Source organism: Arachis ipaensis, chromosome B1, assembly GCF_059453495.1.
Source record: "Arachis ipaensis isolate K30076 ecotype BB chromosome B1, ASM5945349v1, whole genome shotgun sequence".
NCBI lineage: Eukaryota > Viridiplantae > Streptophyta > Magnoliopsida > Fabales > Fabaceae > Arachis > Arachis ipaensis.
The window spans coordinates 13,299,113-13,314,027 of NC_142436.1; the positions used below are offsets into that span (position 1 = coordinate 13,299,113).

At 36.9% G+C, this 14,915-nt stretch overlaps 1 protein-coding gene across 1 annotated transcript; it reads right to left on the minus strand.

The window, feature by feature from the left end:
• Nucleotides 1–2,750: 2,750 nt before the first annotated feature.
• LOC107625285 (uncharacterized) lies at nt 2,751–7,354 on the minus strand. Its single transcript, XM_016327897.3, has 8 exons — nt 6,879–7,354; nt 5,345–6,763; nt 5,044–5,229; nt 4,909–4,963; nt 4,411–4,559; nt 3,902–3,988; nt 3,349–3,477; nt 2,751–3,226 (listed from the first exon to the last, which is right to left on the minus strand). The coding sequence occupies exons 1-8, from the start codon at nt 6,942–6,944 to the stop codon at nt 3,113–3,115; spliced, it is 2,205 nt and encodes a 734-aa protein (XP_016183383.1). The 5' UTR covers nt 6,945–7,354; the 3' UTR covers nt 2,751–3,112.
• Nucleotides 7,355–14,915: the final 7,561 nt, after the last annotated feature.

Here is a 14,915-nt window from a genome sequence, read left to right on the forward strand (position 1 = left end):
TTCCAAAAAATGCGATAGAGAACTCTTACACCTTGAACCTCCTCACTCTCACGGTAAACGGGGAGCATTTTTATTTGAACACGAGACCTTAGCATCTTCGCAATCATTGCTTTTAACCATACTGGCAGAGTCTAGTAAGAAACTTCCCAATCACCGAAAATTTTTGGATAGATTTCTGCTCTGCCAACCAAGTCTTGCAGTTACTTGCAGTGTAGTTGAACTTGGATTGAACTTCTGCAATAATAGACTTCACCTTTATCGACAGGTCTGCTTCAACCAACGGCCTAATAGCATCTGCAATTGTGTTTGAGTCCAACTTGGCATGACCTTGTGAAATCGTCTCCATTATGCACGTGTGTTTGTCATTGTATCTCATGATCCCCCAACAACTTTTCTTTCGAATCAAACTAGCTCGGATAAGTCAATCGCACCCTACACCATAACCCTTGCATTTTGCATAGAATATCTGCAACTCAAACTCATACACAGTGTAATCAACTCCTCTAGAGATAGTGTAGCTTTTGATTGCATATATCACCGACTCTCTAGAACCAAATTTCATTCCGACATTAAACTCACCATCTTCCATCGCAACATTGCCTTCACCTACGACATGCAAACCACCACTAGTTGGACAAAGCCAATAAAATAAATGGTAGCATAATATACCTATATTCGCTTACTCAAGAAATTTCGGGGCATGCATAGTTTCGAGATCCAGAGTCCGCAAAAAAGACATAACACTAAAGGGGTGCTGACTTGCAATCGCATGCGCTTCGTTTTGTACCGCCGGATTGCCTGTCAGGTCTCCGTCATCGTTTTCGTCATCGAATTTATAGTTGGCTTCAAACTTCTCTTCACTGTCGTTGTTATCTTCTTCCCAATCTAAATCCCCGAGTTCATCAACATTGACCTCCTCGCCAACCGCGTCCATCCACATATGTTGTTCAAACTCAACGTACAGTTCTATCATCGACACGTGAAATCGGGTTTGTTGATAAATATAGAATATCTGCTGCATACATATATCATCAGTGATGGACATTATTTGAAACTGTATCAACTTACCAAATACTTGTACAGGATTTCTGTACAAAATATTGCTCACCCTTTTCGAAATGTGACTTTGTATGTTCTCACAAAGACCATTTTGCAACTCTACAAAACTCATGGTGCATGGAATAGCAAATGAAAATGGACATTCACAAACAAAAGTCACTCCTTCATGTGTATTTGGTATAATCTCACTGTTATAATACACTCGCAAATTTGTAATTCCTTCCATAACCTCAACTTCACATAATCCGACTTTTTTAATACAACTATTTGCAAAAAAAACTCACAAGTATGAAATATATGAAAGAAAGAGGAATGGAAGTAAAAATGAGGTAGTCTGGATAAATTGAGTTTCGTATTTATAGGTAAGGCTCTCGATTAAAATACTTTTTCCTGTGCAAAACACAAGCTGCGTTTTGTAGTTTTGGATAAAAAAATATGCACATTTACAACGCACCCTGTGTTTTAGTATTTCAAAAAAATAATAAAAAAATTGAATGGGAAAAAAAATTGAAAAAACTATCTAGAGTAAAATGCAAGTGAAAAAGCAAAACAGGTTACGATACGATTTTACCTGACACTATAGCAATGTAAATATTTGATACACGTCTATTTCGTTGAGTTACACCATAATTATTTTTATATCGAAAAAAATCAGCCCCATTTTATAATTCATTTTTAAAAAATTAAACAAAATAAATCAGTATATCTGATTTTTGGATATTACTGTACAACCAAATAAGAAATTGGAGGCACCGAATTTTTTAATCCTTATACCATTAAAAAACACATCTCCTATCTCATCCTTTTGTGATACACACTCCCGTGCAGCATATAAAAAATAATAAGTGCTGAAATTGTTAAATTTCCATTGTAGAATTTTTGATAGCTCCAACGGGTGATGCACCAACAATCTCCCTCCAAAATCAATTAAGTGATAAACTAATTATCAAAAAGCATTTTTAGGCCAGCCTCATACTAGAAGTGTTCTTCATATTTGTCAATTTAATCCCTTTTGTTTTTTGAGATTGTGTTTCAAAACAACAATGTTCGAGTTTATCATCAAGAAAATAAATTAAACAATTTAGAGTAAAGTATTGTATAGTTTTTAATATTTAAAAAAAAATAAAATTTAAGAAAAATAAATTCAATAGTAATGTTTTCAAATAAATTACAATAAACATATGCTAACTTTTTTTTTTCCTCTTCATCAAAGATAGGGATATTTTTTTTCAGTCAAATTAGCTCGACAAAATAAAAGAACATATGAAACCCAACAAAACAGGTAAAAAAGCCCACAAACCCAACTAGATCTTCAGAAATAGTCAAAGACAAAGAGAAAACTAGATCTTCAGAAATAGTCAAAGACAAAGAGAAAGCGGTCAAGATCTTCTAAAGTAAAAAAATTGGTAAAATAAAGAGTTAATTATTCTTAAACTACGATAATGGAATACATATTTTATGGAAGTTACAAAATCATCAGTGATTAACCCTTCATTTTACCACTTTACCAACTTTCTTCTTTAGAAAATCTAAATTCAAGAAAGAGACATCTACAAGAAACAAACAAATCAAAAACACCTAGCAACAGAAAATAGATTGTTGCAATAGGAAGAAAAACAGAATTAATGCCAACTTGAAATCAAAAGGAGTGTGAAGTATAATATCCCCACTAAGCAAGAGAAAGAAATGTAATTTTAATTTTCTATTTGTATTTTATTCATTCAATAACCATTACTTCAGCCAGGGAAGTTTCTACGAGACCAATTACACTGAAGCGAAGGTAAGACATAAAACACAAGTCCTCCTATTTTACAGCGCAGCCATATCATACCTTTGTAGCTTAATAGCTCTTTAACTTCTATCTATATGTACAACTACAACCTGGGCTCTCTCGCTTTACAAAGCATACTAACAATAACAATTAATGTTACAACTATTTTTTTATGACATGAGAAACTACTCCTAAAACATCTTGCTACAACTTCAGAAGCTACACTTAAACAATACTGCTATTCCTTCGATTTCATTACTCTTCTTAGAAATCTCTTAAGTCTCAGGCAACCATGGTTAAAGCCTTCCCTTTGTCTTCTCCCTTGCAATTCATATTTTCTAAATAAGTCTTCACAGATTTGTTATTGGTTTCAAAGATGAATGACATGCCTCTAATCTGTACGCAAGCCATTTACCTCGAATTATAACGCTCTCAAGGTATACAATAATATTTGAGCATTGTAAATTGTAATATATATAAATAAACGTTACTTTTAGGTAGAAAGAAAAGGCGATTACCTCGATCAAACAACTAGCACTAAGACCCCGCAGCTGTCCTGGAGCAACCTCTTTGCCATTCAAGAAGATAGAATTCTTGCCAAGATTTTTAATAATGAAAGAGCCATTTGCTTCCATCCTTATTAAAGCCTAATGGATAATAAGTAGGTGTCAAAGTTGAATCACTATGAATTATGAAGGATATGATAAAAAATGTCTGGATATCCTATTATCTGGGTCCTTACAAGTGCAATGTCCATTGCATCACGAAAATCATGCAGATGCAGACACTGTCATGATACCGGTAGTTACTTCAATTACCATAAAAACACACAATAACACCATCACATTAAAATTAGACATTTTCCTTCTCCAGGCATATACAGATCATTTAATTGTGATTCCGTTACTGAAATAAGTTCATACATTTTCCTTTTCAAATACAACAAAGTCTTACCAACGGGCCCCTCCTCCATCCACGCAAAATGAAAATCTATGAAACATAAATCACATCCAATCATAAAAGCTATCCATGCACAGAAATTTTGCACCTGAAGCTTTTGAAAAATCTTACTTGTCGTCTAGATATTTTGTTAGCACACCCTTCTCTTCTCAAGTCAATATCAACATGTAGGTCATCAGTTCCTCTTCCAAGTATGACCTGTTAAGTAGAAAGAAATTGCACAAAAGCAGAGAAGAATCAATTATACTTGGAAAGAACATCACAAACTAAAAACAGCAGCCCTAATCAGGAAAATAACATAACTAAAACTTTATATTTTAGTGTTGAGGAACACTCAATCAACAGAAGTATTGCATTTCACTTCAATAGAGTTCAATTTGTTCAGAGATAATGCTAGTCTGGTTCTGTTTTGTTTGCAATCAAAGCGAAAGCATTAATTGGCCTACAAGATAACAAATCACAGCATGGGAATCCAAAGTGAAGGTAACATGCATTACAAAGAGATCTTAGTATTTCACAACGTTCAACAACGACAACAACAACAAGCATTTTCTCACTCGTACAATGTCATTCATCCACATTTTAAAGAAAAACAAGAGGTCAAAACTCCATAAATTTACCTCGCTCTTGTTAATATATTGCTTCAGATTACGCCCATACAATACAGCAAATGCCCCCCGAGATGCAATGGCTCTTTGCATAAAGGACTGTGCAGATTGCTCCAATCTCATGATGGTCTTCTTGGTCTCAGCATGTTGATATCTCAACACTGGAGTAAAAGATTAGAAGACAACAGCTATCATTAAAATAAATTCTCTGAAAAAAACACATTAATAAAACTTCAGAGGATAACCCACGGCTCTATTTAAACCCTATCTGTTGACGATTGATATTGAAAACTTTAATTATGACATATGGAAAGCATATACTATAAAAAAAATGCTAATTGGGTTATAAGCAAACTCATTGTATCCAGTGCAAAAGTTCTAATCAAATCATGAAAATCCATTTTTGTTAAACACACTTCAATATTCAACTTCTAACATTTTTTGAGGCATAAATTAAAACCTCAAACAAAACTGTGATTATTTCATTTTTGCATGTGTCAGATAAGTTACCTTCTCTGCTTGCACTTGTATCTTGATCAGTCGGACATAAATCCATTTCAAGAATCTGAACAAGAGAGATCCAGGATATGAGAAATAACAAAGTATGTAGTATAATTGCTATTCAATGCAACATACAATAATTACCATTGCCTCAATATCAGAAAAAGAAGGAATTTCATTATCAGAGTCATCTTCGTCATTATCATCATCATCATCATTCTCCCTTTCCTGATTGAGAAACAATGACTTTACTTCAGATTCGGGTAAATCCTTTTGTTGCCCTGCCCTTGAATCTGCATGATGTTTTGCTGAAGCCGAAGCAACACTTTCCTGCTTACAACATACAACTTCAATGAACTTTCTTAATGAAAGCAAAATCATAAATGACTTTCCTAACAAGTTTTGCACGTAGTTATGAACTACTGATGGAATTCATGCATTTAACCTTTTGTTTTGGATGTCCATCCATGGCTGTCAAGATAGCGGCATGAACTAATCTTTTGTGACTTGCGTTAATACTGACACTGTTGCTCTGACTAGGAACTGCTGAAATAAGGTTCCTTCCAGGATTTTCAGCTCTCGTAACAACACCGACAGGTGGCTGAGTTGAATTTATATTTGGCACTAACACTGCCTTAACTATCTGTCGCTGGGAAGACATTGAAGAGTGTGAATTATTTTCTTTCTTCAAGCTTCTATCTAGTTCCTTTTTCATCTGGTTATTAACAGATGAATCTGTATAACCTGCATCCTTGACAATTGGTTGGGGTTTCCTAGTCAACAAACAAGGAACTATAATTGACGAGTCTGCACTGTCTTCAGATGGAACATCAGCGTCCTCAGCATTCAGGAAGCAGAACTCACACTCTCCACTGGGTTCACGATGAGGGGTTCGGACCGAAACAGATGACACAGCATTGTTACAAGGATCACAATCATAAGGCACATCACCACGACTGTAGTCTAATGGTTTGGCAACAACCACCAATCCAGCTGTAGATGAATTACTGGGCATTTCACCAGCTTTGGTCATCATATCCACCTTCTGAGATTCGCAAATATCAGAGGCATCATTTCCCTGAATTTCACAAGGAGAGCTCAACAGAAGCGAATCAACGTTCTCATAACAAGGCTCATCCTCATTTGATAAGTTCGAAAGTGGATCAGAAAGGCGCCTTTGCTCCTCTCCCGACATAGATGCCAAAGCATTCGACACATCAACTGCACATTTGCCTTTCGAACCATGGGAAGGGGGAAGCATTGTTGCCCTTGCTTCCTCCCCATGGCGATCATTTCTTCTAGGACTCGCTTCGACAGGCATGGCTGGTGCTGGCACATCCTCAATTGTTCTCCACAAAGGAATATCACTCATAGAATGAGACAACACAACATCCTCCAATCCCGAGTAACTCCCATAACCAACCAAATTATTAGCAACCGAATTATTATTCATATCCTTATCATTATTATCATTATCTAAAGTTACAATTCCCCCGGATTCAACCTCGCCCTCACGCTTAAGCTTAACCAAATCCATTTCATCATGTACTGCCTCGTCGAAAGAATCAAGAGAGTGGAAAACCTGTCTGCAAAGCCTCTTCCGCATGGCGTAGTACTGCTTCCGGATGCTGGGACCTCTCTTCCGCTTCGCCGCCACAACGCCAACGCCATTGTGTGCGTCACCAATTGTTCCTTCCTTAGCGGACTTTCCGGAGAGCTCCAAATTCACCATGGAAACCGAAGCCTGGGCTGATACGTCCGTGTCATAGAGAAGAGAACGCCACCTGTCTCGCAATTCAGCAATAGAATACTTTCGCGAGAATTGAACCGCTCCTTTCGCCAGCGATTCCAGCGACGCACCTGCCTACACAACCACAACCACAAATATGTTAGGAATTGAACTGAATTGCGCGAATTAAACACCAGACGCAAGGGTTTGGTAGCTTAAGCCGCGGCAAGAGAGAGAGAGAGAGAGGTACCTCAACGGCGTTCTTTAAGAGAAGGTCATCTTCGGGGATCCAAGGTGGCAAAACGAAGACGTCCATGGAGAAAGGAGAAGGGAAATGGATCTGAGCGTTGCGTTGGGTTCGGGAATTGGGGAATTGCGAGCTACGATGGTGATTGGTGAAGTGGTGAGTGAGTGAGGAGTGGTCAGTGGTCAGAATTTATAAGGCGTGGAGAGAGAGAGAGAGAGAGAGAGAGAGAGAGAGAGAGAGAGGAATGATTTGTGAAGGAAGAAGGGATGGGTGTGGTTTGTGTGGGAGAGAGGGTGGTGAAGCTCGTGAGCATGGGTGTCGTCTCTACATTGTAGAGCGGTTACAGTTACATGTTTAGAAGAGAGTCATATTCCACGGAATGATTCCCTTCCCCCGGTTTAGCTGCAGGGGGCCAGGGGCAGTGCCATCTCCATGACCATCCTTGTGCTGTAACTGTAAGTGTAAGTACGGGCAAATCTATCCATTATCTATTATTTATTTATCTATTAAAATATAATTAAAATCAGTTTTCACTTAATAACATAACTAATATACCATTTTCTTCATGCTATTTTTCAATAATTCTTTTAATTTAATTAATTATCATTAATTCATTCAATTAACTACTTGATTTAATTTATTTGAAATTTAATATAACAATTAGTAAAATAATTGATAAACAAAATCAAGAAAAAAATATTAACTTATTAGTATTGACAAAAATAGCAACGAAATAATTTTTTTTATTTTGTGAATTTATTTATTTTGAATTTTTTTGGAAGGTCTTTGACTTATTAAATTTTATAATTCCAATTCAAATTCTATTTTAATGATCTCATAATTGAGGCATTATATCAATTCTATCTAAACTAAAAATATTGATTCTTACTCTATTTTTTTTCTTATTCATAATTTTATAGCCGATTAAATCTAAATTTCTCATAATAAAATGATTCTAATCAATCGATATCAATATTTTATATAAATGTATTATATAAATTTTTTAAGCGTATAAATAATTTTTGTTTATTATGTGGTCTTCACTATCTAGGTTTGAAAACAGCTTTTTTTATGAAGGTTGTTAAAGGAAGTTCACAGTTCTATGAACTTTTTAGGAAGATGAATTTAAACGATTCACAACTATGAGCATTACATGTGGCTTTTTTATTTAAATAAAATTTTTGGCTCTCTATATTACTTGATTCCCCTAAATGATTTTCGAGAACGTGATTCCTCTAAATCATACCATATATAAATTGTCCTAGGCTCGTGTGTTTTAATTAATATATAAATTATTGTGCCTTGGAATGATTTATGCATGAATTACATAACTGAAAAAGGTATAAATCGTCCCAACCCCCTGTATGTTACTAAACACAAGTAAATCGTCCTAAGCTAAGATGGTTAATGTCTTTTACCCTAAAACCCTCTACTCTGGCACGATTTACGTGCAGCTTCATAACCTTCTACCCCTAGCACGATTTACGTGCAAATCGGATCCCCACAATACCCTAGCACGATTTACGTGCATATATACACCCCTCAATACCCTAGGACGAATCATGTATTACCCCAACTCTAATTACCTTCCCACGAGTAATGACTCATTCGAGAGACCCCCATTAGCGGCGAGGAGCTTGCTTGAGTGGAGGAGAGCCACGGCCAAAAAGTGAAGGAAGGGTGTAGTGGCGGAAAGTTAGTGGTGGTGGAGGGTTGCTTAGGCGACAGAAGGGGTGGCTTCCGGTGCATGGCGGTGAGGGTGGCCCACGGCGGAGGATTGAGCTGATAAGGGCGGCGGTGGAAGGTTGGTTTGGCGGCGGTGGGGGGCGGTGCAAAATGGCGAGGAACGAAGGTGACATGTATCGATTGAACAACATCGCGCACGTGGCAGGTTTTATCGACGAAGAGGTTAGTGGTTAATTTGGTTTACAATTGATATAGTCAATGACGTTGATGTGTTTAGTTATAATAATGTGATTTTTGAAAAAAAGAAACTTGTTGTGTTAGAAATTTGTAAAAACTTAGGCTTAACGTGCTTAGGATTGGTATGGTTCTTGTTTGGTTTATGGGTGAGTTTGATTTCTGGAACATATTTTTGGTTGTTATGCGGTGTTGAGTTGTGACTGTGTTTGTTATTCTGTTATCAGCTAACCCGATGTGTACGGAGAATCTGTAGGCAACAGAAGATGATATTGCATGACCGTATTATGCCTTACCTAGATAGCACCGGATTGCTACATGTTGCTAGGCTGAATGATTATTGGTTTAAGCTGGATGAGCCACTGATTAGTTCCTTCGTTGAGCGATGGCGTCCAGAGACTCACACTTTCCACATGCCATTTGGAGAGTGCACTGTTACTTTACAGGATGTGGCATATCAGTTCGGCCTCCCTGTTGATGGATTTCCAGTTAGTGGTTGTCTTAGTGACTTTGAGCAGTTGATGGAGGGTGGAAAGCCTGCGTGGCAGTGGTTTAAAGAGCTATTCGGTGAGCTTCCTCCTGAGGACTGTATCGATGAGTTCACCGTGTCGTATGGCTGGTTTCAAAACAGGTTCAGAGTCATGCCGACTGATGCTACAGAGGCAACGGTACAGGTCTATGCGTGTGATTACATCATGATGTTGTTGTCCACGATACTTTTTGGCGACAAGTCCGGTGCCAGAGTTCACTTACGCTGGCTCCCGTATGTTGCGGATCTTGACGGACTCGGCAAGTATAGCTGGGATTCAGCCACGTTGTCTTGGTTATATAGGTGTCTCTATAGAGTTGCCAATCAGAATGTGAAGAACTTAGTTGGGCCACTAGCGTTGCTACAGTCCTGGATATTTTGGAGGTTTCCCACATTCAGGCCGAGAGGGTTTGATGTCATAGAGATGGGAGTATGTTCGAGTTTCCATCTTGTGCATTCGCCATGAGTAAGGTATCCCTGTACTTGCTATAGAGATGGGTACCATCAATCGATATAAGTGGCTTGCAATATTTGAACGCCTCAACGCATGGCGAAAACGTCCAAAACAATCGATGAAAAAATACCATCGAGCCATCAACCGTATTACCAGACCTTACAGGTGAAGTACGCAATACTGCAATACTGCCCGACATGTACATCTGAACCCCGATTATCCACCTCGAAATCAGGTTGTAAGATTCCTCCCAATCACCATAAATTTGTACAATCGCCTTTTACTTAGCCATCCACACCTTCTGGTAGCTGGGTTTGAATCCATATTTCGTTGAGACCGCATTGTGCAATACTTTCCCCGAGATTGCTGCATCCACCATGACTAGCGACAGAATTGACGCACAGATCACATGATAATCAAGTTGCCTGTGGTCGGTGGACAGGTTGGTTGCAAGGCATGTGTGAGGCCCATTGTACTTTCGGACTTCCTAGTATCCTTTCCGTTGTCGCATAGTCACGCGTGTCAGCCAATTACACTCATTCCCAAACTAGACGCACTTCCCATGATACTTCAACTTGTCGGAGTCAAACACCTTATACTCAACACCACGACGAATATTATAATAACTCTTCACCATCAACACTGGCTCCTTCTTACTCTGAAACCGCTGCCCGATCTCAAACTCCTCTGCACCATGCATGACATGCTCGTCTCTGTCAATAGTAGACATTTGTCGACCTGGAAATGCTGGTTGATTCATCGCCTCAAGATCCAATGTAGAGAAGTGTGGAGGGTACTATTGTGTCTGAGAACTTGATTGCCCTTGCGATCTCCCAACTGATCTTGTGTCATCCTCACCGTCAGATTCATCACCAATAACGGGTGGTTTCGAATCTGACTCATCATCGCCCATGGCTTCAGCAAGTGGATCCCTATCTCTGACCTCCATGAATGTGGTTTCACCATCCAATACCGGTCCCCTCTGATTGCCACTGCAAGCTCCCCCAAGGTACGCACATCACCCAAGTCATCTCCATTATCGGCATGAATAGGTAGATCGGCTGCAAATGACGGTGATGAAATGTGGGTGGTGATGTCATGACGGGTTGGAATGGCACTATAAGCACCATCTACCCCGACGGTGGGTAGATTTGGGGCAGATCCACCGGAGCTACCCTCCACATCAGCCGTTCTTGTAAACAAATCTATAGTCCCCAAATCTGGAAATCTGGATTGACTGTGAAATATAACACGAATGTCGTCATCGCTTAGCATCTCATATTTTCCAAACTTCACATAACCTTGCCCGAGTGAGATAGGGATCCGAAAAAATATTTGCTTCACAAGCTTTTTACTGCACTGACCTAATTTTTGTAATATGCTATTTCGTAAATCCTCCAAACTAGTTGATGGATTTATGAACACTCCAACATGTTTTTTACTACTGAACGTTACACCCTCACTTGTGTTTTCATCGATTTTTTTCCAGTGATGAACTAACAAAAACACACTCTCAGCCATCTTCCCAAAACCCTCAGCTGAATTATGGCTCGATACAGATCGTCCTCTTGTATTTATAGCCTCTATCAGCACATAAATCGTTCCATGGTTACAGGTATTGTATTTATGCACGTAAATCGTCCTAGACTAACATGCCTTATCATAGTAACACAACTCGTCCTAGGGTATTGAAGGATAAAAAGTTGCACGTAAATTGTACTAGGGTATTGTGGGGATCTGATTTGCACGTAAATCATGCTAGGGGATAGAGGGTTATGAAGCTCCACGTAAATCATGCCAGGGTAGAGGGTTTTAGGGTAAAAGGCATTAACCATCATAGCCTAGGACGATTTACTTGTGTTTAGTAACACACAGGGAGTTGAGACGATTTATGCCTTTTTCAGCTATGCAATTCATGCATAAATCGTCCCAGGGCACAATGATTTATATATTGATTAAAACACACGAGTTTAGGACGATTTATATATTATATGGTTTAGGAAAATCACGTTCTCGAAAACCATTTAGGGGAATCATGTAATATAGAGAGCCAAAAAATTTATTTAAATAAAGGTTTAATTATTCTGTTGGTCCCTATACTTTTTTCCTTTTAATTGGGTCCCTGCACTAATTGTTTTTTCAATTAGGTCCCTCTTAGCAGTAATTGGCTTAATTTTATAGGGACCCAACTAAAAAAAAAATATTGGTGCAGGGACCCAAATAAAAAGAAAAAAAATATAGGGACCCAATTAAAAAAAAATTTTAGTGCAACGATTCAATTAAAAGGAAAAAAAGTATAGGGACTTAATTAAAAATTTTACAAAACTATAGGGACCAACAGAGTAATTAAACCTTAAATAAAAAAGCCCATTACATCTTTTTCAATTTTATTGAATGGTAATTCGAGCAAATCTTTTCTCCCTACAAGAAGATTAAGACAAAGGGATTCTTTATCCCCCTTACTTTTTTATCCTTTCTATAAAGATTTTATCAAATATTCTACATAAAGTTTTAAACAGCAGACTAATACAAGAGGTTAAAATAGCAAAAAATAGTCCAAAGATTTATCATTTTTTTTTGCAGACAATAACATCTTTTTTATTAGAAGATTAAATCGGACAGTACAAACAGTTAAGAAAGCTATATTTTTCTACCAAAATGCATCAAAATAAAGAATTAATCTGGAGAAATCCGAGTTATCTTTTAACTGAACATACTTACTATAGAGAGATGATCATTTAGGATTGGCTAGTGATTAAGACTGTAGAAAGACACTCTAAGTATCTTGGGCTGCCGACTTTTGTAGGTAGATCCAAGAAGCGGGTTTTTTACTATATCCAAGAGCAAGTTGAAAAAAATTCAAATGGTGGAAAAACAGTTATTGTCCAAAGCAAGAAAAGAAATGTTGATCAATGAGTGGCTCAAGCAATACTTACGTACATTAATGGATGCTTTCGACTACCCTCTAGACTATGCTATAACATTGGAATCATGATAGACAAATTTTACTAGAGAGCAAAGAATGAAAAAAGAAATTTTCACTAAGTGAAATAGGACTAGCTATGCGTTCCGGAGCAAAATAAAAGCTTAGGACTCAGGGATACTGAGGCTTTCAATATGGCCCTCTTAGCAAAACAAGGCTAGAGATTAATGAAGAATACAGAATGCTTGGTAGTTAAAATCATTAGAAGCAAGCACTACAATAGGAAAAATTACCTAAACTCATACTTAGTATTCGCACCAAGCCATAGTTGGAGGAGTATTTAACAAGCAAAAAGAGTTTTGGAAAGGGATAAATATTGAAAAGTTGAAAACAAGAGAAATGTCAAAATATGAAAAAATCCACGGTTACCAAAGCAAAATTGTTTCAAGTCCTGGAGCTCCCATCCTCCCAAAATTCAGTTAGAGCCAAACTTAATAGTATCAAATCTTATGCATATAGGTGGAAGAAGTTGGAATGCATAGTTAATTAGGCATATCTTCCTACCTTTTGAAGCTTAATAGATAATGAAAATTTTAATATCCAAAATAGAACAACTAGACAAATTTATTTTGAAAAAAAGCAGGAGATGACAATTTTAGAATCAAGCTAGTCTATCGTAATATCTGTTAAGGCAAAAGTGTTACGTTTGTATATTGGCAAGTACATCAAATCACTCCAAGTAATACCAAGGTGAGTGAATATTGTTCCCACAAGGATAACGGATTGAATCAAGTAATATCTAATTGAATCTCTAATTAGATTGATCAAACATTGGCAAGAGAATTATGAATCTTGAAGTAGAGCAAAGAACAGTGAAAAATATTGTTGATTGTGAATGAGAGAATGCTTAGAAACTTTGGAGAAATAATTAAGAATATGAATGTTAAAGGCTTCGAAGATATTTAATCTTAGAAAGAGCAATACTTGTGTTTTCTTACTTTGACTCATGCAAAAATCTTTTCACAAAAAATCATTTATAATTAAATTTTAATTACTTAGCAATCTAATTTCTCTTAACTTAATTAATCGTCAATTTCTTGGTCAACTAGTTAAGAGAAGAGGTTAAGAACAGTTTCGATTTAAAGCTACACAACTTTCAAAATACTATTCCTAGTCAAGTTGAATATTATGAGAAAGAATTTCAAGTTAATTCCAATATTGAATTTTCCAAAGCAATAACAGAATCCAAGACAAAATTAGAATATTTTCCAATACTTCTAACCATTAAAAATGAAGAACGAAACTCAATTTTGAAAAAGTAAAAAAATATGAATCAAAATAAAAAAAATATTTGCATTATTAATTCATAAAATCAAATAGAGCTCCTAACCTTTAACAAGAGAAGGTTTAGAAAACAACCTAAAACTAAAGAGTTTCTTAATTCGTAGACTCTTAAAATTAATGCATCGATATGAACCTTGTTCACTTATTCATATTCTAACTTCCTAACAATTTGAAATTCAAAAACTAATCTTATTTCCTACACATCCGAAGGATAAGATAACTATTTATTCAAATTCAAATCTAATATACACTAGGACAGAAGCCAACCGGTTACTCAGCAAAAAATCCAAGATGGTTTACAGACAGACAGTAAAGGCAGATGCAAAGATTCCCACCCATTTTTCACAATGATCCTCGACGAGATTATTCCAAAAATTCTACCACCACACTAACATGGATGCATACGATGGATCCAATATCCTATGGATAACTGGTTAAAGCGCGACCAACACTACCAAAGACACTTGAAACACCTCTTTCACAGCACTAACCTTCTCATTGTCTTACTATACAATGAGGTATGCTAACAGTGTAATGACCGAATTTCTAGTCTGTCATGACCAAGGCTAGCAGCTAGGCACTACTATTTAACTGACCTTAGGGACTCACGACTATAATATATTTATTTAGATATGAGCCTGTAACATTTATTGAGGTTGCAAGTTAATTTAATATATCGGGACAATTATAAGTTAAGCAGATAATACAAGGAACAGATAATCATATAAAAGTATAGTTTTATGTTACATATGTGTCCGAGGGCTTTGTTTACCACATGCTCATAGTTCATTCATAGTAGCTTATTTAGGAATATTTACAGACTCTATTATTTATATTAACAGGCCCTGACTCACAAGAGCCACCTTAGAC

Bases quoted from the DNA above. Each gene is read 5' to 3' on its own strand.
- LOC107625285 (XM_016327897.3), bottom strand. From the start codon at position 6,944: ATGGACGTCTTCGTTTTGCCACCTTGGATCCCCGAAGATGACCTTCTC. The intron at 4,964-5,043 runs GTAATTATTGTA...TCTCTTGTTCAG, and splicing joins TTTCTGATATTGAGGCAATG to ATTCTTGAAATGGATTTATG. The intron at 3,989-4,410 runs GTAAATTTATGG...TCTACTTAACAG, and splicing joins AATATATTAACAAGAGCGAG to GTCATACTTGGAAGAGGAAC.